The following is a 24,296-nucleotide window of genomic DNA, read 5'->3' on the forward strand; positions in this document are numbered from 1 at the left end:
CTGGGCCATACTCAATCCACAAGCATGCCCACGTATTCCGTCTTTCTCATGCCTTTCCACGCTCTTTTGCCTTCTAGTCCAGGCCATTGAACGAGGAAACGGTCAGCAAAAGGTAACAGTAGCTTGCCTGATAGACTCAAAGTTGTCACACGAGCCCATGATTCTATGAAAATCGTACGGAGTTGGTAATCAGTCGGTGCTAAATATTCACCCCCCAAGGGCTTTGTGAACGGAACAAAGCCTCTGATGAAATTATGGAGACGGAGGAGCCTGGCAGCTAGTATAACGCAAACCGCCGTAGCAGGACCATTCGTAAGAATCACATCCGGATACGGCGAAACCATTGATGAAGGAAGTCGCTTTTGGTCCGCATATTGTCCACGCAAGACAAGAAGACATGCCCAAAAAGATCTGAGGGTTGAAAAAGGTGCCGTCAGAAATGACTGATGTACGCGACGTGCGCGCGGCACAGTCACAATAGTGTAGGATTCTGCTGGGCTACAGTCGGTCGTAGTTGCTTTCTGAACTTGATTGAGATATCGAGTCTCAAACTCTACTGCCTTCGTAGCACTGAAGTTATCCCCCGAGCTCACAACATATGTGCGATATGCATACTGGGACGGATCGAGCTTTATACGTCGTAACATGGAGAACATTTCGGCTGTATGCCCGCCGCTGCCTAAGACGACGAGAAGATGGGTAGGGGTGTTTTTCGAGCGCCATTTAGGAATGTTAGCATTTTGTGATGTGTATAGGGCATAGATGAGGACCTGTAAGGAAAGTTATGAGTATTAGTCAAGGATGAAGAGAGGTGATTAGGTGTATGTCAACACCAGGAGCTTACAATGAATGCTGATACGCCAACCACAATTCCTATAGTGAAAAGCCCAAGTAGGCTTCTCAGGGACCACTGTGGCAGGAACATCATACCAAATGTTGAAAGCTACTAGGGGACCCAGGAATGCGATCAAAGAAACCAAACGTAAGTTAGTTTGCAGCTGCAGGCGTCATCAGTAACATTTGTTGACAGATAAGTGGTAAAGCACGGCCAATTGAGTAGCGTTGTTGTTAGCTCTGTCTATTGTTTAAGTTAACAATCAAGACGAGACTAGTAACGGCATGTAGCAACAACTGAACACAAGTCGGCACTTGTGTAGAAATCTTTAATTGTTTGTCCCTCGAGCGATGCTGCGGGTGATGATTAAATCGGGCACGTGGTCCGTGCGACTCGGCGATTATTTTGTCTTAACTCCTGCCCATCGTTAGATGGGAGGTTGTTGCTCCATCAACAACCTTCCCGCTATCAATGTCAACACTTCGGATATGAAATGGCTCCTCTCTTCGCAAAGCGATTAACTTGCTTCTATTGCGGGAGACGGTCTGCACAGACTGAAAAAGGCTCTATCCGCAAATGGCGCTGTAACGCTTGTGAGGCAATAAATTACCTGGATGAAGTAGGTCATTTTCTTTTCTTTTCTTTTTCGTGTCTCTCCGAGACTTGCTAACCATCTCGGCAACTATGACAGAAAGGACAAATCGCGGACCCCCCAGCAGCAGATACAAATCCTAATGTCTACGGTTCGGATGTATCGAGTACCCCTTTCGAGTCGACTGATATTACGGGCTCCGGTCTATTCTGCGCGCAATGCATCCGAAATCAGCATCTTTTCACGAGTGCTCTCGCCGCATATTTCCCGCCAACAGACGATCCAAACTATGGCGCATACGAACAAGAATACCCGAAGTTTCGGAAGAACCTTGAAGAACGGTATCCGCAAGTATGCGCCAAATGTGAGCCCAGGGTGAAAGACCGCATCCGCCAGGCAGGATACGAGGCAAAATCAGACCACCTGAGACGTATGATGGATCGTAGCAAAGCTGGAAGAGCAGCAAGGCATGCACGCAAATGGAATTGGAGGAGCTTGTTGCTTTATGCTGGCGCCATGACTTACTGGGCTAGTGTTGCTGGCCAACTCTCCTGGAATCTAGTGGGCGCTTTAGCTACTGATGAATTACTACGGGACCCGGATGATCTTCTTACACCAGCGTCCATCGTAAAGTGTGTCCAGCAAACATTAGAGACGCGCCGCATGCCAAGTTATTGCTTCGTTGATCTGGCACCTTATGCCGGCCTGTCTCTTGTAGCAGGCATACTTTCTGCCTGGTATAACCCGAAACTGCGCTTCAAGGTTGAAGGGAGAGCTGGCCGCTTCGTCGGTCTAGGAGAATACTACCAAGTCCAACTCATTGTCATGGTAGTGCGATGTGTCTTTTGGGCTTTGCTTAGAGACCCTTCGGCAAATGGTTTACAGTCGAATCTTCCCCCGACCTTGCATACGTTTATGTTCATATTCACTGCTTTGGTATGTCTCGCTCACTTGCTAACCATGGATATTAAACGGCATCAAACTCACAATAGTCTAGTCTGTTCTATTCTCTAGGCGCATTGCGCAGTATGACACTCGCCCTCTGGTAAATTGGGCCGACAATACTCCGGCAGCAACACCAGCTCGTGGACGTGGCGAGTCTCCTGTTTATTCCACTGGAAGCAAACAGCTTTTCACAAGCCCGAGCGAAAGGCTGCAACAGGGCACACCACGCTTTCCTCTCGAAAAGCTAGCGACACCTCGACCTGTTCCTGAGGAGCCAACTTTCCCTACCCCTCCTCCGGAAGGAGACGATATGGATTGGACACCTTCTGTACAGCATAATGTCACACCTACTGTGAGCGTGCACCAGAGAGAGCGGAAATCTGTTCTCGATGGACCTTTACCATTCTACGGATCTCTACCCGCCGCTCCTAAACCTCCGTCATGGAACCTGCGTAACCAGCCTGTTCAGCGCCAGAAACCCATCGAACAGGTTGTTGAGCGCAATCCGTTCCACCGTACTCCAGCCCAACCCTCGAGCCCCTGGGCGCGGAACAATGGCCCCTTTGATACTGCATTTGCACCTCCGAAGTTCTTCCCCATGAGTGATCATGCCGCCTCAACCGGGCTAGAAAGTCTGTTTGATAAAGCTTTCACCATAAAATCGCCTGAGGATGAGGATCACGGCGCATGGCAATCACAACAGCAGACGACGAATACTCGTCCCCATCAATCTGTCGACCTGCATAGTTATTTTATCTTTCAATATCTCCGACTGGGATTGCTTCTGTCCTCTATCGCTGCTTGGCTCGTATCCCAGTATGGCCATATCTCTCTACCCGGTGATTGTATTGAAGTAGCTTCCTTGGGTAGCGCGAGCCTTATTGCCGGATTTGCGCTACTTGAAGCCCTAAAACAACCTCTCGCTCAGTGGAACGGTATGGAAATACTTGTTTATTTTGCAGAGCTCGTGGCAGCAGTTCATCTTGGAGGAAATCTGCCGCACGTTTCTTACGAACGACACTACTTCGACAGATACGGAAAGCTCCTTTTGATATTCATGACAGTTCAAGAGGCTTTGGGGCTACTCTCTCTCTATCGTTTCTCGTCGGCCATCAGCAGTGGGCAAGTGCCGCAAGCGAACCAAAACCAGCCACCACCTGCCGGCCTCCCCAGCACGTCCCCTAGGCTCGAGAATAGCAGCGGTCAAGAACTTCAGTCGGTTACCACGCAGCAATCTGTGCCGCCGCTTTCTTTCTCCTCGACTGTGACTGGATCTAGCTTTTCAGCCCAGACGCCCGAGGCTCGGCGCCATCATCATTTCCCGTCGTATGACGGCGGCCACCAGGATTATAGTTTCAGTTTGAAAAGCTTGAAGGGCGACGAATCTGACGTGTCGGACCCGCTGGACCGTGACTCCGATACCGAAACTACGGTGACGACAGCTACTACGGCCACGAATGCCACAATCCGGAATATTCGCTATGGACGAAGCGGCAGCGACGCGTTCTTATCACCAAGACGGTCCGAACTTGGACCCGGCATCGGCGGTCTCAGCCTTGACGACGAACCTTCCCGGCGAATGACCCGGAGTCAAACTCAGAAGCTACGGCGCTTCCCCGGGCGTGGGAATGTCAGAACAAAATGAAACCCGACAGCCGGGCGTACTCAATTGCATGATGTGATGTGAAGGTTAGGGATTGAATATTAGCAAGCGATTGTATATAGGTGTAAATAGGAAGTGTTTTACGGTCTTTAAGTCGTTTATCTATTATTCTCCATCGCAGCAATACCAAAGCTTACTGTATCCTATATTACTTCTTTTATATTGTGATATCAGTACTACCTTTCCTTGCGATTCTGTTGATTCGTCAAAAAATATCAAATCCAACCAAATAACTCCTCCAAGACTGTGGACATGTTACTGGCTCCAGTCACTGTGCCTAATGACGGTAACCCCTAATCACGGCGGAATGTGACTGGGGCCAGTAACATGCCCACAGTATCCCAGTCCCAACACCATTATTCCGGAATGGTGTACATGCCAGCCTCCTCCTTGGGCTGCTCAGCTGGAGCCTCATTTTCCTTCTCCGCAGCAGCAGCGGGAGTAGCCTGAGTGTTCTCAGCGGGGGCTAGCTTGGGAGCCTCAGCAGCAGAAGTCTCCGTCGCGGGAGTCAAGTCGAAGCTGTAGTAGGGCAAGGAAGGCGTTCGTGGACAAAAGAAGGTTGGCTTTTGTCCGAGGTCATCAATAACCGTGCGAGTCAAATCGTCCATCAATATTTTTTAAGTTTCGAAGCTGGTAGAGCCTGGAGATGGTTAGTATTATAATGGACAGATTTAGGGAAGACATGGGATTGACCGACAGTGTCGCGCACTTTTATGCGAATTTTTGATTAATGACTGCCATTCTGCAAGACTCATACCCTCTGGTAGGCCTTGGTGGGGTTCAATCACAATCTTTATCTTCTTTAGTATCTCTCCTGCTTCTTGAATGGATATTTGGGGGCACCTTGCTTGGATGAGTGGGGTGCCTATAACAAGGGCCACTCCAGGGGTAGGTCGGCCGTTAGGTGACGAGTATAAGGTGGGAAACGAGGGGAACTGAGAGTCGAACCGGAGGGTGAGCGCAGGAAAGGATGATCCGCTTCTTGATATGGCAGTCTAGGTGTGCCTCTTCTGCAGGCCAGAAAAGATTTTTTTGCGTTGTTAAAGAGAGTTCCCGAAGCCACCTATCGTGGACTTCATTATCTTGTTGTATAGCCATATGTCATTGGCCATACCGGCAAGCAGAGGGATGCCCATGCTGAGCCCAACGGCTAAACCGGCGTGGGCAGAGAGGGATGGTTGGAATTGGTGGGCCATGCCACCGTTGATTGGCATGGCCTTGACAAGGGGGCAGCCCATAAGGGCCACCAAGAGAAGGGTGACGAAAACGTTCATTTTGAGTAAATTTGTGAGGAGGTTCTTATTGGAGGATGTCTGTCAATGATTTGTATTGTGATTTCCTTAGAGGATTGGGCACTCTGCGACGATTGGGATACTGTGTAGTCCTATCGAGCCCTTTTCTCTTTGTCGAAGTCGAAGATGGCGGAGAGGGGGTCAACCGCCACCTCCCTATGTGCGCCTCCCAGTTATAATATCCCCAATCGTCGCAGAGTGCCTCAATCCTCCTTGTCTTAATCCTTGGAAGATCAAACCCCCCATCTCCGTCATCTTCTCAAAGAGAAAAGGGCTCGATAGGTTCAACCCAAGTAAAGGGATTGAGACGGTTGTTGTAGCGAGGTGAAGGGATTGCATGGAGGAGTAAAGAGGCAGGAAGTGTATTGTGTGAAGTACTAGGTCATGTGCCTGCCTATTTAGGTCTTCAGGCGCCTGCCGTCACGGGTGGACAGTGGTTGCTCCTTCTTATAATCAGTCACCTGTGACCCGGGAAGAGCCCTAAGAGGGAGTGAATTTGGGTATTATGCAATAATGCAATTAATCAATCAATCACTCTAGTAGCAGCATTCGATGAATAGATATCCAATTGACCTATGCAGTCATGGCTATATCATAACGGACGATCAAGCAATTCACAAGGCCGGGAAAGAGACACAAGGTCGACAATATTACACCCTTTCTACCCTAGTTTCTGTAGCAACTTCATCTTTATGGTCACCTTCCACTTGGGATGCACTTCTCTCTACATCTTCAGTCTTCAAATGAGTATCACTGCTAGTAGCACCGAAGAGCTCATCCATTTTCTCCAGTGAGAGACCTATCAAAGAAAAGTCAGTCCCCGTAAATAACCATTGTATGCAGGATGAGTTTGGGGGGGCGGAGTTGCAATGAATACCTTTGGTTTCGGGAATAAAGAACCAAACCCACACGCCCATTGAGAAACAAAAACAGGCGAAAATGATGTATGTCCTATTCGTATGTTATTAACGAGTCCAAAAAGTATTTTGTTTATATGAGATGCTGAGAAGATGTGATACACAAAGGAAAAGGAACTAACCCGTAACCGTTGGCACCAACGGTCGCCAGCATATTGGGAACAGCCCGAGAAACGACAAAGTTGAACAGCCACTGGGTCGCGGCAGCCATGGCGACGTTCAGACTTCTCAGTCGGGCAGTCGGGATCTCGGAGACATAGATCCAGCAGACGGGCCCCCAGCCAAATTGGAAGCACGCGGCAAAGAGGAAGATACAGACGAGAGCGACATAGCCAGCGGGGATCACGGGCTGGCCTTCTACCGGTGGCGCAATGCGGATATATAACCCGATGTAGAGCATAGCTAGGCCCTGGGCGACAGAGGTCCAGAGCAGAGAGCGTCGACGGCCCAAAGAATCGGCGACGAAGACTAGGAAGACGGCACATGCCACCACCTTCACGATCCCGTACACTCCCGTGGCGAAGAGGCCTGTCGTAGTACCGGTGATGCCCAGATTTTCAAAGATCTGTGGTGCGTAGTAATTAATGGCGTTCGTGCCGGTCATTTGCTGGCAGACCATGAGGAAGATGCTGATCATGGCTCGTTTGCGGTTGCCTGGGATGAGCCACATCTCTTTCATAAGGTCCCAGAAGCCGGAACCACCGATGAGTTGGCGCTCATGCTCAAGTTGATTGACGATATCTTGGAACTCGTTCTCAATGTACTGATGTGTTGAGGGGAGGTTGCGCACGCGGGAGAGCGTCTTCCGAGCGTCTTCCCAGCGGTCTTGTTTTGCGAGCCAACGGGGGGATTCGTTGCATAGGAGCATACCCACAAGCATAAGAAGGGCGGGGAGGGCCTGCATGGCAAGTGGAACCATGTATTGTGCCGTGCCCTTGATGTGGAGGGAAGAGCCGTAGTTGATCCAGAAGGCGAGCATAATTCCCATTGTGATGAACAGTTGGTAGAGGCCTGTTAGACCACCACGGATGGCTCTTGGGGCGTTTTCAGAGACATAGAGAGGATTGATCATCGAAGCGAAGCCGACACCGAAACCGTTGATTAGACTGAGTTGGGCTCTGTTAGCCCTCAGGGTTCGAAAAGAGAAGCATGAGGAGCGATGCTCACCGTCCGATGTACATAGCTTCCAGGTGCCCGCTTGCTGCCACTTGCATGATAACGCCAACGATAGCAATTAACGATGCGGATATCAACCCGGTCTTTCGACCCCATTTGTCTGCTACTGGGGAGGCGATGAGGGCGCCAAAGAAGCACCCTGCCTGTAATGTGGATACAATATTAGCGGAGAGATTGGCCTCTCCTATATCGCCAAGGTTCTTTAACCCATATTTCCTATCCGTATGAGGTCAGCGATTGTTGTGTAATTAGAGAATTTAGAGATGAGAAGGCGACTTACACTTGGAAAGGATCCATCGTAAGGACACCTCCTATGATACCGGTCTCCATTCCGAAAAGCATGCCGCCAAAGCAGGCCTGTAGATGTTCAGTTTCTGTTGTAACAGAAGGTTAAAGAAAACCAACCGAACACGCGAGCATGTACACCCTCCATCCATAAATCTCCTTGGGGTCCTCTCGCATCGCCTCATTGTGGACGAGTCTTCGGAGTATAACTGACATCTTGTCAAAGTGAATCAAGTCAGTCTCGGGGAGCTTTGCTGTTGAAATAGCAGATCGGTCACCGAAACGTGGCTCGACACGTCGTTTCAAAGCCTGAAACAACGATGATCGCGATCCTGGCTCATATAAGACAATGAAATAAGAGATCTTTCGAAAATATCACCGCCGGAGCAAAGCAAACTAATATACGGAGGAAGGATCAGAAGCTCGTATGGTGCTACTATCACACGAAGCAGATATCCCTGTTACGCACATCTAGGGTGATGACATCTACCACGGAAAAACAAGACGGCCAAGATGGTCAAATGATTCCACGAATCCCAGGAGAGCATCGAAGGACTCGCTGTTACGGTTACCCTCCATGAGCGCTGATCCTTGAACCAGTTAGGAGGACTCAGCCATGGAGATAAGGAGGGGAAGGACACCTGTCTCCGTCTGGGCGCTGACTTGTGGACGGGCGATATTAATTAGCACTCGGCGTTTCTGAACTGACCGTCGTTGGGTATCCCCAAGAAACGTGGGATGCAACACGAAGATGGACTACGATAAGGTTAGCCAGTACCACGAATAAGAGCAGGTCATATAGACTCACGCGTTCATGTTGTGGTCGGACGAATAAGGGCTTTGGTGGAGTGAAGGATGCTGGATAGCCAAGACTAACGGAGCTGAACGAAGGTTTGCGGGGAAACCCTATTAAATTTGCGGGGCGTTGTTGTTGATCATTTGCCAGAATTTGGTTAAAACTGATAAGTGGCGATTTGAATTAATTCTCTAACAGTGGATTCATGATGATTATTGCAAGGAAGGCCGTGTTGTCCCAAAAGGACCGTTAGAGGGTGTGTTTCCTTCGCATATTCGATATAGGTAGGGTTTGGCCATTTAGGGCTTATCACTAAATCGTCAACGGTACTGAATAGTCGCTTCGGAAAGGGGAAGACTTGGAGCTGGACAAGGAATAATTTAAAAAAAAGAAAATTCATATAGATATCTTATCATAAAGCCCATTGTATAGTTATGGAGGGAAGTAAGTACAATGTGAATGAACATACTGCAGATGCACCACGGTTTTTGTGGAATACTAGGCAGTATTGGACATATTATATATAAATATCTCTCTCCCCTAACCGTGTAAGGGTAAATCCCCATATTAAATGAGCATAGTCTTTATATGATCACTTCAGCATCCCGCTGAAAGGTTTAGAAGTTGAGGAAATTCTGATATCATTGCCCGCTAGTATATATATTTTTCAAATTGGCAAAAACGACAGCATGGCTCATACTTCCCTCTTCATCTGCCAACAATATTGATAGGGTTACACTGTGATATTGTTGTATTCTTGATCGCATGTAAGCTTCCCATGCTTTTGACTCAATAGTTTTTATGGAAGAAGCCGTTTTGTCTGCGTGCCTTGGACGCTGTGATGCTCCACTTGTTGAGGACAGAACGGCCAAAGGATATATATTGAAAGCCAAAATATTAATAGCAAAACTGATCTCGCAAGACATAGATAATGAATTTCCCGAAAAATAGGCAAAAACTGAGCCTTCTTAGCGTCGGTTTCCAAAGACCGACCGGCCGATGGTAACCATCATGGAGGGTTCGGCATCTCTAGGTAAACCAACAATAATTTAGTCCCTTGCCCAGCAGATAACATCCCCTGTGTAGCTCACTGACTACCTCGGCTGCTATATAATCCTCAAATCAAAATTAGTAAGGACAATAAATCTATTGATAAGACAGTGGTTCGTCAACTTCATACGTTCTGGACACCCAAGCATCCTGGTCAGCAGTCGTGATCATGGACAATATAGTCGTTCTATTAACTCTGTGCACACTCGTGTAGTAGAGTCAAATAAGCAATACATCCAGTATAAGTTCCTAGAATGACCGCCGCAACCGAATACTATGTAATCCTATAGCCGATCCATGTTCTTCCCATCAAGGTTTGTCCACAAAGTGCTGTCAACAAACCTAGAACATCTTTTCACACAGGCTAGCTGGACCAAACTTCCCATATCGAGGTTATTCCAACTAGATGCAGTATACATGGAGAAATTAGCAGGCCATGTGCTATAAATTGGGACCGGGACAGATTATCTAGAGAATCCCGACAGGGCTGTCGGCCGAGTTAGGGTTTTGGTTCCCCACGGGCTCTGCTTCGGAACAACGGTGATCGACGCGCAGTCCCGACGGGTGTCCAAGCCCGAGGGTTTGACAAGATAAGATTGGTTGGGAATATTAGTACTATCCAAGAAAGGTTATCGCTTGTGATACACTGTATAAAAGGCTCGAGTCAGGCCATGTCCTACTCTGCGTTGGGGCGGGATTTGAACATGAGGGGCATCGTGAAACATTAGTCAGAGCGCAGGGGTTCCACTGCGTTGGGTAAGTTGCTCGTGCGAATGAAAGGAGATGTGACTGACAGAGTGTCTAGGCCTAAGGGTTTTGTGGCATTTTCTCCTCTTGCACGAGCAGATCCCGAAAGAACAGATCATCGTCATGAGGCCCCTCTGTGGTCAAATCTTCGGAAGGGCTGGGAAGTTCGCAGTAGGATACTATAGGGATGTTAGGTCGTGAAAGCAAAGCCCGACAGCCGGGCGTACCGAATTGTATGATATGAAGTGAAAGGCATGATGTGAAGGGCCTGGATTGAATATCAGCAAGCAATCGCAGGTATAAGTAGGAAGCGCTCTGACAGTCTTCAAGTTCTTTATCCATCATCTATCATCAACCACAGCAGCAACAGCAAAGCTCACTCTAATCTTCATCACTTCTTTTGCATCGTGAAATCGATACTCCTTATCACACAATGGCACCAGTCTTAAAGAAGTACAAGGCCGCAGCAGTCAATGCTGAGCCAGGATGGTTTGACCTCGAGGAATCCGTCAAGCGGACTATTCACTGGATCAATGAAGCTGGAAAGGCTGGTTGCAAGTTCATTGCTTTCCCCGAGCTTTGTACGTATCTTGCTATTTTTCATGAATACTCGTAACTTTATCACGGTCTGACAACTGCCACAGGGATCCCGGGCTACCCATACTGGGCCTGGAAGGTGAACTACCAGGAGAGTTTGCCACTGCTCAAGAAGTATCGCGAGAACAGTCTGCCCTCAGACTCTGAGGAGATGCGTCGCATTCGTGAGGCAGCCCGTGCCAACAAAATCTTTGTTTCCCTGGGCTATTCGGAACTGGATCTGGCCAGCCTTTACACCACTCAGGTCCTCATCTCTCCTACCGGCGATATTCTGAACCACCGTCGCAAGATCCGCGCTACCCACGTCGAGCGTCTGGTCTTCGGAGATGGTACCGGTGACACCACCGAGTCTGTTATTCAGACTGAGATCGGCCGCGTGGGACACTTGAACTGCTGGGAAAATATGAACCCTTTTATGAAAGCGTATGCCGCCTCCCTTGGTGAGCAGGTTCACGTTGCTGCTTGGCCACTGTATCCCGGAAAGGAGACACTGAAGTATCCCGACCCTTTCACCAACGTGGCTGAAGCCAATGCCGATGTAAGTCATACTCTGCCTGACCGCTTCGTGATCTCCCTGCCTATCTCGCTCGCTCGTTCTGAGGTCTAATTGAAGTCTGCGCAGCTCGTTACTCCAGCCTATGCTATTGAGACGGGCACCTTCACCCTAGCACCTTGGCAAAGCATTACTGCTGAGGGTATCAAGCTGAACACGCCCCCTGGAAAGGAGCTCGAGGATCCCCACATCTACAATGGACATGGGCGTATCTTTGGCCCTGATGGACAAAATCTTGTTCCTCACCCTGACAAGGACTTCCAGGGTCTGCTGATTGTTGACGTGAGTTCTTCAATATGACCACTTTGGATGCAGGGTAGAAGATGCTAATCAGAACGCTAGATTGACCTTGATGAGTGCCATCTCTCCAAGTCCCTGGCTGACTTCGTAAGACCCCCGCTGATCCCCAATACTTATGCTGTACTGACATTGTTTCAGGGAGGACACTACATGCGTCCTGACCTCATTCGTCTTCTCGTCGATACAAACCGCAAGGATCTTGTTGTTCATGAGGATCGCGTAAATGGAGGAGTTGCTTACACGCGCACCGTTGATCGGGTGGGACTGTCGACGCCTTTGGAAGCTGCGACCCCCAATGGCGAGCAGGAAGAGTAGAGTCTGTTTCTGGCAGGCGCAATAAGGCGCAAGCAAAGTTATCTCTCCGCTTATTCAACTGTACCACTATTAAATGCAATACTTTTTTCCCCATCATCCGGCCAATTAGGGTTCCGCTGTCTCGGGTAAGCTTCGGTTCTTATTATCCTTTGACTTCCGGCTAAATCGTTTTCGACCACTTTAATCCACCAATGGCCAAAGCGGATTGACTTGGATATGCAACTGTCCTCATACAATGATGATCACCTCAATGGAGAAGATATCGGAAAGAACACCGGTCTTACCCGTCGTCGGTTCTAGCAGACGGAATATATACCACCTATTTGAAACTCGACAAGACCGGCCCATGTTATGTTTTTGCGGCATATAGAAACAAGCCCTATTCAGCAGCGTACCACATAATGTCAGTGCAAGCAAACGGAAAGACCCCAGTTCAGGCTTTCAGCCGATCACCTTTTCGCACCCGTCGCGATTTTCAAGACGCATGCCGGGCACTCCTTGATCCGCTCGTCCCGCGCTTTACAGCGGGATGCAGTCGAGTCAAGATAGGATCGTCAACGACCCGTTTCGACGAAGGTGGTGCCCAGATTGAGGGCTTCGCGCGACCCTTGTGGGGTCTAGCTGCTCTACTGGGAGGCGGATATCAATACCCAGAGGCAGTGCGTTGGTACCAGGGACTCATCAACGGGACGGATCCCCACAGTCCAGAGTACTGGGGAGATATAGAGGATCTCGACCAGCGCATGGTGGAAATGTGTCCCCTCGGGTTTGCGTTGGCGGTCGCTCCGCATGTATTCTGGGATCCGTTGACGATTCAGCAAAAACACAATGTTGCGAATTGGTTGGCTAGTATTAATGAGCGTGAAATGCCCAATACGAACTGGTATGACCCTACACAGCGCATGGTTGCATAGATAGTAGCCCCAGAAGACTCACAACAGAACGCATTCAGGTTGTGGTTCCGGGTGTTTGCCAACCTGGGTCTGAGGAGAAACGGAGCACCTTATTCGCTCCCCCGTATCGAAGCTGATATGGACCACTTGGACACCTTCCATGTTGGTGGAGGATGGAGCAACGACGGCCCAAAGAGTCACCATCAGATGGATTACTACTCCGGCTCGTTTGCTATCCAATTCTTGCAGTTACTTTATTCGAGACTGGCCGCCGATTTTGACCCGCAACGGGCTGAACGGTATCGAGAACGGGCGAGACAATTTGCCCTTGATTTCGTGTACTATTTTGACGCAGATGGTTTGTTTTCTCGCGGAACTGAACTGGCCCGCAATCAGTACTGACTGTATGCCCTTTACTGACAGGAGCCGCCATCCCTTTCGGAAGGTCCATGACATATCGATTCGCCATGGCTGGGTTCTGGGGAGCGCTTGCCTTTGCGGACGTCGCGCCCCCGGCACCACTCACCTGGGGTGTTGTCAAGGGCCTTCTCTTGAGACATTTCCGTTGGTGGGCAACCCAAGAGGACATGTTCAGCAGCGACGGAACGCTGAATCTCGGATATTCATACGCGAACATGTACCTGACAGAGAACTACAATTCTCCTGGCTCACCCTACTGGTGTTGCCTTTCATTTGTCCCTCTGGTACTGGGAGAAACACACCCATTCTGGGCAGCCAAGGAGGAGCCATACCCAATTGCCTCCCTCTCACCCGTTGCAGCGCTCCAGTATCCCAAGCACATCGTAGTCCACCGTGGCGGACATTCATTCCTGCTCTCCTCCGGACAAGCCTGCCACTACCCCTTAAAGGCAACTCAGGCAAAGTACGGCAAATTCGCTTACAGCGCATCCTTTGGGTACTCCGTTCCGACAGGCTCTTACCAACTGGAACAACATGCCCCAGACAGTATGCTAGCACTCTCCGAAGACGGAGGAGACATCTGGCAAACACGGCGACTGGCGATAAACGCACGCATCGAATACCACGATGATACCCCCGTGCTAGCCTCCTCCTGGAAACCCTGGTCAGACGTGGAAGTAGAAACGTACCTGATTCCTCCCCACGAAGAAAGCGAGAACTGGCATATCCGTGCGCACCGCGTTCGCACAGGACGAGATCTTATGACGTCCGAAGGCGCCTTCGCCATCTACGGGTGTCGGAGCGATAATGGCCGGATTCTGGGACCTTTAGCGGAACGGCCCTCCGAGGGGACCTTGCAGGAATCTCAGAAGGCGCTCACAGTTTCCTCGGTTGGGGCTGTGGGCATTGTAGAGTTACAGCCCGGTGTTGATCGGGCTGGAAGGGTGGTCCTCGCTGATCCTAACTCGAACCTCATGTACGGCCGCACTCTGTTGCCTTCTCTGGGGGCTGATCTGCCCTCGGGATCTGAGCGTTGGTTTGTGACTGCTGTCTTTGCTTTGCCTGCCCATGGGGATGGGGATGCATGGCGGCAGAAGTGGGAACGACTGCCAGTCATTCCGGAGTGGTTGAAGCGGGTTATGGAGAGTGGTGGTCAGTGAAACCAGTGGTCATAGATCAATAAGTTGGATCAGCTGATTCGTAGTTTTCGAACTTGTCCGCTGCATCCTTTTGCTTTTGTTTGCAACCTTCTACAGATAAACTATGTATGGCCCGTAGGCACAGCTACAATATACAAAATCTTCTATTATACATCTGTAAAACCATCATCAGAGTATCACGAGCTAGTATCCCAGCCAAGCTTACTCCCGATAAACTTAGCAAGTTCTACTAAACTCTTGTCCTCTACATCAGCACCAAGTCGGTCCAGCAAAACCTCACGCCACTGAGCCGGTGTGATCTCGTGGAGCTTACGGCCGTTTAAAGCCTCGTGCACGCGTGCAGCCTGCTCGGAAGCTTCAGACGCATCTCCAGAGGTCGAGATATGGCTCTCGATGATAGCGCCGTGTTTCAGGCGGAGAAACACACGTGTCTGAACTGATTAGCTAGCACGATCTTGATTTTGTACCAGGGGAAATCTCTTACCGCAGGCGGCAACGTGGATGGTAGAGGAAGCCTTTCACGTGGATCGTCTTCGATTGGGTACGTGGAGAAGATGAACTGAGGTGTTTGGGTGTATTTCCACTCCAAGGACTATTTTAATCGATTTTGGTCAGCGCCAATGAGTCTGGGGGAGTAATAAACCTTGATTGATTAGCTCGTACCATCAATTCATCGATACCCTTCTTAATATCAGGCTCTCCGTAGCCCTGAGATTCCCCTACCGCGCCCGCAACCCAGGTATTACCCGCATACAACTCCGGTTCAAGGACATGAGCCCGTTGCGCACGGCGCACAGCATCGGCATCCACTTGATACATCTGGGCGAACTCCTCAACAATACTAGCCATGACGCGCTCGATAGAGAAAGGCATCATAGCATCCACAAAGACAGACGAGACATTGGCCACCGGGGACCGAACACTCTCCACACCCTTAGCTTTGATATAGTCCCGAGCCGGCGATCGCAGGAAGGAGCCCAGCCGGTTGATATTTGGTGTGTCCAACAGACATGTTCCATGGTGAAGCGCGCGATGCCTGGTCAATTTGAAGGCTGAGCCGGAGATTTTTCGAGGCTGTGGTTGTCCGGTCGACATGACGATGTCGTGACGATCGTTGACACTTGTGTTTGTAGCTCCGACGCGATGCAGTGCCCGCACTACCATCTCTGCGTGCTTGTTTCGGGTGAATGTTGTCCGGGGTGAGATCACGCTGTAGTTCAGGTTGCCTTCGTCATGGTAGACGGCGCCTCCGCCGGATCTTCGGCGTACAAGAAGCGCGCCGTTGTCATTCTTCTCTCGGGTGATTGGTTCGCGATCATTCTGAAGGGCGAGGAGGTTGGTCTCATGCCACGGGTTTTGGTTTCGTCCGATCACGACACATGGCTGGTTGATGTATAGGAAGAGGATGCTCGAGTCTGGTGGAGCATTTTCTAGCAGGAAATGTTCAATTGATAAGTTGACATATGGGTTTGTTGAGAAAGACTGATAAATCTGGTGCTGGGAGGATTCGCGTCTGGCGAGCTGGGCAAACTGATCGGAGGAGAAAGAGGAATTATATCGTACGAAGACAGGGCGAAGCGCTGGAGCCAACCATGTTGGTGTTCGGAGAGATGATAGTAGGCATGAGCCTCGTCGGAGGGGGCGCATTGAGACGGAAGACCATCAGGGACTAAAGATAAGTATGCAAGTATGGAAATTAAAGTAAGGTACTGATACGTATCGTCCGTACGCAGTGTCCGTTCACCGCCCCATCATTGGTGACTCAGGCCGATGGGCCTCCGATCTCCGGACGCTAAACCAGATCGGGTCAGTGAAAAGATGCCATATTTCTCACCTTATTTTCATCATGCAATCGTTGAGTGGATTTTTCTATGATCTCTTGTTCGTTGAAGATCCTCGCGGGGTATCATTAGATCGACTTTCAGTTCAGTCGACCCTCTAAATCCTTTCTTCGATCACTTCCACGCATACCTGTCCGGTACTGTGAAAGAAACGCCCCTCCATATCGAGCTCCGACTACCCCGCCAACGCTTCTTAATTTTAATAAGAGAACCAATTGATCGATTGTTCATCATGTCGACTTGGGGTGAATACTTTAAGGTCACCACGTGAGTCCACAGCAAAAACCCGCAGGTCTGGACAACTAAATCTCACATGTTGCGCCTCCTCCAGCTACGGTGAATCCCACTGCCGCTCCGTCGGCTGCATCGTCGATGGCTGCCCTCCTGGAATGGAGCTTACTGAGGCTGATGTTCAGCCTCAAATGACCCGGAGACGTCCCGGTCAGAGCGCTTTGACGACCCCTAGAAATGAGAAGGACCGCGTGGAAATCCAGTCGGGAACGGAATTCGGTGTCACCCTCGGTACCCCAATTGGCATGATAGTCCGCAACGAGGACCAGAGACCCAAGGACTACGGTGGCAGCACAATGGACTTGTACCCTCGCCCCAGCCATGCCGACTTCACCTACCTCGAAAAGTATGGCGTCAAGGCTAGTAGTGGTGGTGGCCGCAGCAGTGCTCGTGAGACAATCGGTGAGTCACCGCGCATGCACAGAGCGGCCTAGGGAAGTCAGGACGAAAGTAATACTGACAAGATTAGGCCGTGTCGCCGCTGGAGCTATTGCTGAGAAGTACCTGCGTCTCTCCCACGGCGTTGAGATCGTCTCCTTCGTCTCCTCCGTCGGCAACGAGCACCTCTTCCCTCCCACCCCTGAGCACCCCTCCCCTGCCACCAATCCCGAATTCCTGAACCTCATTGAGAACATCAGCCGCGAAACCGTCGACTCCTTCGTGCCGACCCGCTGCCCCAACCAAGAAGCCGCAGCCCGCATGACCAAAGTCATCGAGCAATTCCGCGACAACCAAGACAGCATCGGCGGCACCGTAACGTGCGTGATCCGCAACGTGCCCGTCGGACTCGGCGAGCCCTGCTTCGACAAGCTCGAAGCCAAGCTCGCGCACGCCATGCTCAGCATCCCCGCAACAAAGGGCTTCGAAATCGGCTCAGGCTTCGGCGGCTGCGAAGTGCCCGGCTCCATCCACAACGATCCCTTCGTCGTCTCGGACGTTGAAACCCGCACCGGCACCGAAACGACCACCAAGCAGCGTTTGACCACCAAGACCAACAACTCCGGCGGTATCCAGGGCGGTATCTCCAACGGTGCCTCCATCTACTTCCGCGTCGCCTTCAAGCCCCCGGCCACCATCGGCCAGGCCCAAACGACCGCCTCCTACGGTCTCGAAGAGGGCACCCTCGAGGCCAAGGGCCGCCACGACCCCTGCGTCGTACCCCGTGCTGTTCCCATCGTCGAAACCATGTCCGCCCTCGTCATGATGGACGCCCTCATGGCCCAGTATGCTCGTGAGAGCGCGAAGAACTTGCTCCCTCCTCTGCCTAAGACTATTCCGACTCATCCTACGGTTAAGCCTGGCTCCGCATGATCGGGTTAAGTGCTTGTGATTTTTCAGATTGGGTGAACCTTGTCCAAGCTGAGATGAAATAAAATGCATGGTATGGTTATGTAGTTCATGAAGTGAAGTTTAATTTTTGTTTTCCTTTACAATTCTTTTTTTGTCCCTAAAGAAGGTCGTTTATTTCTTTCCATAGCATCATAGAATTGGGTTCTTTCGAATAATTCCATTTAATATGGAAACTGTATTCTCAATGTGTAATTGACATTGACTGCAGAATTTAGCTGTAGGTATGAGAAGCAATAAGGAGTAAGTCACTTTCCCTTCAAGATTAAATCAAAGCAGCGGAGTCGGATAAACTGGTGTCAATACGGCCCGAGACACGTGCTTCTGCAATGCCCTAGGCAGTGCAGGTACAAGAGAGAGAGGAGGGTGGTCAATACAAGTATATGGGGACCCAAGCCAGGCAGGTAAGGTCTTCTCATTGCACTCGATGGCTTTGGAAGTACTTTAGACCATTTAGTCCGCCGTGTCTTACAACAGTTGAAGTATAATCCTCAAGGAAAAATCTCTTTGTCTATTCATCTATTAATCTATTCGTCTAGTCGTCTCTTCGTGAAGTCATCGCTTTCGTCAAGTCATCTCAAAAAACAAAAAACAAATGACAAAAAAACAACCATGTCCCAAAATAAACAAAAAAGAAGAAACAACAAAACCAAGTATGCTCCAAAATGGGCAACAAACAAATCCAAACCCACACCCAAACCCAAACCCAAACCAACACCAACCCACACGCACCCCAATCCACCGACAGAGGCTAAGAGGTGCCTCGCTTGTCCCACAGAAGGGGACTAAGCATGTCCGAGGGAATGTCCCACAGAAGGGGACCCAGACCCCCGGACGTCGGTGAAATGGGGTGATATAACCAGACCCCGGCCCAAACCAACCCACGACCAAACCATGTCCAACCCATACCCAAATCCACTGACAGAGGCGAAGAGGTGCCTCGCTTGTCCCACAGAAGGGGACTAAGCATGTCCGGGTGAATGTCCCACAGAAGGGGACCAAAGACCCCCGGACGGTCGGTGAAAAGGGGCGATAGAACCAGACCCAAACCACCCTCCCTCCCCCCTTCCAAGACTGGGGACATGCTACTGGCCTGTCACTGTGCCTAATCTCGGCAACGCCTAATCACGGCGGAAGTGTGACGGAGGACCAGCAACATGCCCCATCCCCAACCCCAACCCCAACACCATTCATTCCAAAATGGTGTACATGCCCCCAGCCCCGACACTGTGCCTAATCTCGGCGTCGTGTGTACGGGGCTGGTGACATGCACACAGCAGTAAACGGCCGTCCTTAACCACACTATATTTCTGTTAGAATGCTTGTTCCTGCACACTGATCTTGGGGTTGAGCTTACCATTTTGGTGGCTTTTGGACGCTACCAGGGTCCTTTTCTGCCATAACAGGTCTTTTGATATGACAGGCAAGATGTGTCTCCAGGGGAGACCAGAAGATTCTTCGCTGTGTGGTCAGAGATAGGTCTCTGAGCCACTCGTCCCGGGCTCGGTTCTCCTCTCGCTTGGCGTTCTTGTTGTAGCGCCATATAAAGATGGCCACCAAGCAAAGAAAAGGCATGCCCACGCCGAGCCCAACGGCTAGCCCGGCGTGGGCAGAGAGAGATGGCTGAAAGTGGTGAGCCATGCCACCGTTGATTGGCATGGCCTGGGCGAGGGGGCAGCCCATGAGGGCCACCAAGAAGAGAGCCACAAAAACGTTCATTGTTATTGTGGGAAAGTATGGTTATGAGGAGATTTTTGTGGAGGATGTTTCACTGATTTGTCTTTTGATTGGAGGTTATGTAACAGAGGTTTGTTTGAAGACAGGATTGAAGAAGAAGTCAGAAGTGAAGCCGGAAACCCAGCTGAGAAGATGGCTACCTAAATTCAGTCATAATAGCATCATGATGACCAGCACACTCCCAATGTTTGCCCAACCGCCCGCCGCCGTGATTACCAAAGCCATGATATCACATTCGAGGTCATGTTCAGATATCTACTGTTAGGGCTACTGATGTTGAAGCTATTCGCGGAGGTGTTGTATAAACGCACGTGGTGGTAGCAACCCTATGGCCCATTGCTCCTTCCATTGCATAGAACGACAGCACCTGCCTCGGGGGACCCCGTAGGGTCTGCTGCCAGTTAGAGCATAGCTGACTCTAGATTGGCAGGAACGCTGGTGCTACTTACCCAGTCTGCTTCAAAGACAGCCACCTTCTACCGTTGGCATATCAGACCAACGTCAAGGTCATGTCCGGCTGTTGCTTCGACTGATGGATTCCTCGCTGATGTTATCCATATCATTGGCCGTAGCATTGACAACGCGCAGCTTCTCCTTCGGCACGGTAAAGGTGACTTGGACGCGCCGGTTCTCTGCTGCGCCCTCCACGTCCCAGTCACCATCATCGAGATCTAGCACTCCGCCCAATCCGAAGTCATCGCGTGTCGTCCTCCCCGTCAACTCACGAGAAACAATATTGCCCGTTCCCCAGTCTTTAGCACCCTGTTTGCGTCGAAATAGTTCCGCTGAGGCACTGACGGATCGCCGAGGCAGCTTGGACTCCGGTTCATAATCGAACAGAGGCCCTGCGGATCCAAGCACGGCACTCTTCCTGTCGATGCCCGAAGCTGTAGAAGCGACACTGCCATCCCCAGATGACTGAGGCCGCTTTCGAGTCATAGAGAGCACTCGTCGGACGTTGCCGATCCACTCAGCCTTCGGTTTGGAGATGGAGAGAGGCCGTGGTATCAGGTCAATCGGAGAGGAAGGTTCAGGGTCATTTGGCAGTAGATGTTCGCCTTCTGCTTGCCGTTGTGAGATCGTCGTATGGGCAGTTGAAAATGAATCAGAAGACCGGCGTTCATGGGAGATCACGGTACTGTTAGGTCGGCTCCATGTCTCCCGACTCTGGTTCGATGCAGAACTCGACTTTTCCGGGGATTCACGCCCAGTGCTTGGATGGCTCGGATGGTTGTCGATGGTGCCGCGAGGTGGATGGCCTGCCAACCTCGAGAAGTCTGAAATGTTTGAATATGTTCTGTCGGCGTGCTCTGAAGATTGTCCCTCGCTGGGTCGACCGATGCTCGTTGCAAATGCTGTGGCTCCCTCAGGGGAAAGCTCTGTACGAGTCATCTTTTGCAATAAACCGGTGCTATCTCCACCTACTGCACCATGTGCCTCATCTTCTTCGTCAATCGGGTGCATGTCACCGGTCCCGTCGCTTCGCCTATACTCATTGCATTGTGCCGGAGGTCTGTATATTCTCGCATTCAGAGGCAGCCGATTGGTTTCAGTGGGGCTAGGGATTTCTCTTAAAAGGCCTGTTCTTTCAGCCATAATCTGTGAAGGCTTGTAAGTACTGCCGGCCAGATGGGACTCTTCTGGGCTCCAGAAGATAGATCGTTCTGCGCCCAAGGATAGTTCGCGGAGCATCTGGTTTCGAGTCCGGCGTACTCGTCGTCGCCGGAAGTAGAACCAAAGAAAAACAGCCGCCCCAGCAACACAGGGAATACCCAAACCGAGTCCGACACCAAGCCCAGTTCGGCGGGATACAGACGATCTGGATTCACCATCTGGCTGAAGAGGCCCGGGGTTTGAGTAGGAGGAAACCCATTTACCCGAAGTAACGTTGTACAGGAGAATTTCTGGGTTCACCTCGGTGCCAGTCACAGACCGTTTACTTGGCTGTGCGATATGGTAACCACCTGCGATCATCATCACTCCGCCCGGAAGCATTGTTGCGCCGTGTCCATAGATCCCAGTTCCCTCCGCTACCCCAGCGTCTCTGGTGGACGGGATCTTCCAGGCCCATTCGGCGCCCGTGGATTCTGCTGCCAGTTCAAGGATAGCTAACTGTGGATTGGCAGGAATGCTGGTGCTACCAACCCAGCCCCCAAAGACCACCACCTTACTTCCATCTGGCGAAAGGACGGCTGTATGGCCGGACCTAGGTTCCACTACCGAGGAATCCCGGATCGCGAGCTCCGTTCGGCCTAGGCTCTGGGTAGAATCAATAGTGACAAAACTCCAGCTGCTCTGCGGGAGTGAAAAGACAGCGACCTGGGACATATTGATGAATGCGTTTTGGGTCTGGCCTCCGATCATCAGAAAATCCTGTTGTTGTAGCAACGTGCCACTCGACGTGGACCTATATGTTGCCTGTAACGGGGTAATCGTGAACCCGGCTTCAGGGATCGGAGGTGCGCGGTCACCGGTGGCTGAGATGCGGTAGGACGTTAGACCATCGGCTTTGGGGGGTTCCAGGGCTATCATGGACTGAGAGTAGTTGGCGGCAGTGATCCAGGTGGCCTCGGAGGCGCTTGCGAGTGGGCACATTCCACCGAAGGCGTAGAAGGAGGTGTTAGTTGTATTGGTGGAGGCGTATGTGAACCCGGCCGCGAGGTAATTTGGTCCATGGGGGCTGACGTTCGACTGGCCGGTCCCATTGACTTCGATTCTCTCCCATGTCCCATTGCCGGTGGAACTCGCTGCATCCGGGGTGAACTGCCATAACGCACCATACCCCGAAGTATTATGGCAATCCCCCGCATAGACTTTTACGATGCCATGTTGGTCGATAGCCGGAATAAGGGCGGGGGTTTGCTTGTCAAGCTGAAATGGCGCATGGTCCAGTAAGGTCGTATATTGGGGCTTGGCGCTATCAATGTCTTGGGAGACGTTCAATGAAAGGAATTCGGTGGTATAGTTAGCACTGGGCCGTAACAGGTATGCCATGGATCCATTGTGCTGCGCTGAGTACAGAAGATGGGATGGGATGTATGGAATTGCAGACACTTGGTAGCCCAGGAACAGGGCTACCAGAAGCGTGACGAAAGCGTTCATGGTGAAGAGTAAGAATGAGGGGGATTAGAAAGTGTAGAGCAGCAAGATCGCTGGCTTTTGCTGTGGGAGCTTTTCATGCATAATTAGGCTTGTCTCTTCTTCTTCAAGTGCACATTTGAGACAAACCCTAGTGCATCAAAAGAATCAGGCACCAGCCCCCAAAGCCTGGAAACCTGAGACTCGTCCTGCCGTCTATTAGTGGTTTCGATATTGCTATGAAGATATATCTATCCCAAGTGGCATAAGACCGTCAACGCCTATGCCAGAAAGACCGTTGATCGGCGTTTTCTAGATTGACTCGCAGCGGGGGTGTGTGGAGGCAGGGTAGGCCGGCATGGAGAGGAGTAAATAAATCTAGGGTGCACGTTTTGAAGGTTCTGAAGAGAAGGGATTCTGTATACGAGGGGAGGGATTAGGGCAGAATCCAGAAGTGAAGTCGGAAACGTGAGATGATCGAGCATGGTAAACAGACAGCCATCCCCAACCACCCGATCGGAGCCGAATCTACACAGTCGACTCTCCGACAAGAGTCCATATATTGACTGCGACGTCATGTTTTTCGATCCCCCTCTACTGTTAGGGCTACTGGTGCGACGTTGTGTGGAAGTTGATTCGTGGAGGGGTAATCCCAAGCGCACGTAAACACGCGGGTCGTTGCACTGGCAACTGCGCCAGTGGCCCATTTATCGCTCCATTTCATATAATAAGTTCATCACAAACCTGCCTCGGCGTCCACTCACCATCCGCCATCCCACCTGGACAGATCATCTTATGGGAAATTGGGTTGCGTAAGTCTTTTGGGCACGAGACGTTTGTTTAGGGTTTGAAACCACATTCCGGTTGATTATCGATAAGATAAACATGATTTATGGAGATCTGGTCTGCAGCAACGAGTGGATCGGAGATACATACTATAGTGAGACATGCACATCCAGCTAACTCTTTAGCAGCGGTTTTATTTGAGATTGAAGTAGATCTCAAGATCTACTAAGACGAATAGCGGTCAGATTTTCTGGAGTTTCACGCGGGACAGCACACGAGATGTGACCGTTAAGGCTCCATGATCGCTTTCAGACTTTGGACGGCGGTGACCAAGTGGGGCAGCTTGAGTGGGGATTAGGGCTACTCCTCTACTACACCTACGGAGTATCTGTTTGTTGTGACTCCATCCAAAGAGCCATCCATATCTCCCCTTGGACCGTATTGTGGGTGACCAGGCCTGTGATAGATTCTGCAGCGATAGCAACTCAGACCAGACAATCCCATACCGAGCTCAGTCCATAACGGCCGGCCAGGATCCACACCTGGGCGTCAATCAAAGCAAGTGTATCCATATGAAGATGGCTACAACAGCGACATGAGGAAGTCCCATGCCGAACCGACTGCAAGTCCAGTTCTTTGCGGTGCGGGAGATCTGTACTCGAACACTGAGTTTAACTTAT

General features: G+C 50.7%; 9 protein-coding genes across 9 annotated transcripts; 3 read left to right on the forward strand and 6 right to left on the reverse strand.

The window, feature by feature from the left end:
* Positions 1–11: 11 nt before the first annotated feature.
* On the reverse strand, positions 12–928 carry F9C07_2056515 (UDP-N-acetylglucosamine transferase subunit alg14; the record flags this gene model as incomplete). Its single annotated transcript, XM_041284663.2, has 2 exons — positions 12–770; positions 845–928. 2 exons carry the CDS (start codon positions 926–928, stop codon positions 12–14), a joined length of 843 nt encoding a protein of 280 aa, XP_041142585.2.
* A 400-nt stretch (positions 929–1,328) lies between these two features.
* Positions 1,329–4,017, forward strand: F9C07_2099656 (Ima1 N-terminal domain-containing protein; the record flags this gene model as incomplete). Its single annotated transcript, XM_041289539.1, has 3 exons — positions 1,329–1,454; positions 1,527–2,363; positions 2,425–4,017. 3 exons carry the CDS (start codon positions 1,329–1,331, stop codon positions 4,015–4,017), a joined length of 2,556 nt encoding a protein of 851 aa, XP_041142586.1.
* Positions 4,018–4,391: 374 nt separating this feature from the next.
* On the reverse strand, positions 4,392–5,309 carry F9C07_2225567 (uncharacterized protein; the record flags this gene model as incomplete). Its single annotated transcript, XM_071509765.1, has 2 exons — positions 4,392–4,501; positions 5,150–5,309. The coding sequence occupies 2 exons, from the start codon at positions 5,307–5,309 to the stop codon at positions 4,392–4,394; spliced, it is 270 nt and encodes an 89-aa protein (XP_071363720.1).
* A 668-nt stretch (positions 5,310–5,977) lies between these two features.
* On the reverse strand, positions 5,978–7,921 carry F9C07_3099 (putative MFS quinate transporter; the record flags this gene model as incomplete). Its single annotated transcript, XM_041289554.2, has 5 exons — positions 5,978–6,278; positions 6,367–7,350; positions 7,412–7,636; positions 7,701–7,777; positions 7,826–7,921. 5 exons carry the CDS (start codon positions 7,919–7,921, stop codon positions 5,978–5,980), a joined length of 1,683 nt encoding a protein of 560 aa, XP_041142587.2.
* Positions 7,922–10,731: 2,810 nt separating this feature from the next.
* F9C07_2057644 (uncharacterized protein) lies at positions 10,732–14,536 on the forward strand (the record flags this gene model as incomplete). The annotated part of the gene is made up of 5 exons (XM_041289541.2): positions 10,732–10,787; positions 10,838–10,879; positions 12,509–12,946; positions 13,016–13,314; positions 13,380–14,536. The coding sequence occupies 5 exons, from the start codon at positions 10,732–10,734 to the stop codon at positions 14,534–14,536; spliced, it is 1,992 nt and encodes a 663-aa protein (XP_041142589.2).
* Positions 14,537–14,712: 176 nt separating this feature from the next.
* Positions 14,713–16,183, reverse strand: F9C07_3097 (putative lipoyltransferase and lipoate-protein ligase; the record flags this gene model as incomplete). The annotated part of the gene is made up of 3 exons (XM_041289564.1): positions 14,713–14,967; positions 15,021–15,128; positions 15,200–16,183. The coding sequence occupies 3 exons, from the start codon at positions 16,181–16,183 to the stop codon at positions 14,713–14,715; spliced, it is 1,347 nt and encodes a 448-aa protein (XP_041142590.1).
* Positions 16,184–16,336: 153 nt separating this feature from the next.
* F9C07_2128014 (bifunctional chorismate synthase/flavin reductase) lies at positions 16,337–18,968 on the forward strand. The gene is made up of 4 exons (XM_041289560.2): positions 16,337–16,644; positions 16,709–17,070; positions 17,138–18,497; positions 18,555–18,968. The coding sequence occupies exons 1-3, from the start codon at positions 16,610–16,612 to the stop codon at positions 17,977–17,979; spliced, it is 1,239 nt and encodes a 412-aa protein (XP_041142591.1). The 5' UTR covers positions 16,337–16,609; the 3' UTR covers positions 17,980–18,497; positions 18,555–18,968.
* A 237-nt stretch (positions 18,969–19,205) lies between these two features.
* F9C07_3095 (uncharacterized protein) lies at positions 19,206–19,734 on the reverse strand (the record flags this gene model as incomplete). The annotated part of the gene is made up of 2 exons (XM_041289565.1): positions 19,206–19,317; positions 19,373–19,734. The coding sequence occupies 2 exons, from the start codon at positions 19,732–19,734 to the stop codon at positions 19,206–19,208; spliced, it is 474 nt and encodes a 157-aa protein (XP_041142592.1).
* A 525-nt stretch (positions 19,735–20,259) lies between these two features.
* Positions 20,260–22,854, reverse strand: F9C07_3094 (uncharacterized protein; the record flags this gene model as incomplete). The annotated part of the gene is made up of 1 exon (XM_041284664.1): positions 20,260–22,854. One exon carries the CDS (start codon positions 22,852–22,854, stop codon positions 20,260–20,262), a length of 2,595 nt encoding a protein of 864 aa, XP_041142593.1.
* Between the last annotated feature and the right edge of the window lie 1,442 nt (positions 22,855–24,296).

This window comes from Aspergillus flavus, chromosome 2 (assembly GCF_009017415.1).
Source record: "Aspergillus flavus chromosome 2, complete sequence".
Classification (NCBI taxonomy): domain Eukaryota; kingdom Fungi; phylum Ascomycota; class Eurotiomycetes; order Eurotiales; family Aspergillaceae; genus Aspergillus; species Aspergillus flavus.

Excerpts from the sequence above, each read along its gene's own strand:
- F9C07_2128014 (XM_041289560.2), top strand. The coding sequence starts at position 16,610 with ATGTCGACTTGGGGTGAATACTTTAAGGTCACCAC. Across the intron at positions 16,645-16,708 it reads GAATACTTTAAGGTCACCAC|CTACGGTGAATCCCACTGCC; the intron begins GTGAGTCCACAG and ends CGCCTCCTCCAG. Across the intron at positions 17,071-17,137 it reads CAGTGCTCGTGAGACAATCG|GCCGTGTCGCCGCTGGAGCT; the intron begins GTGAGTCACCGC and ends TGACAAGATTAG.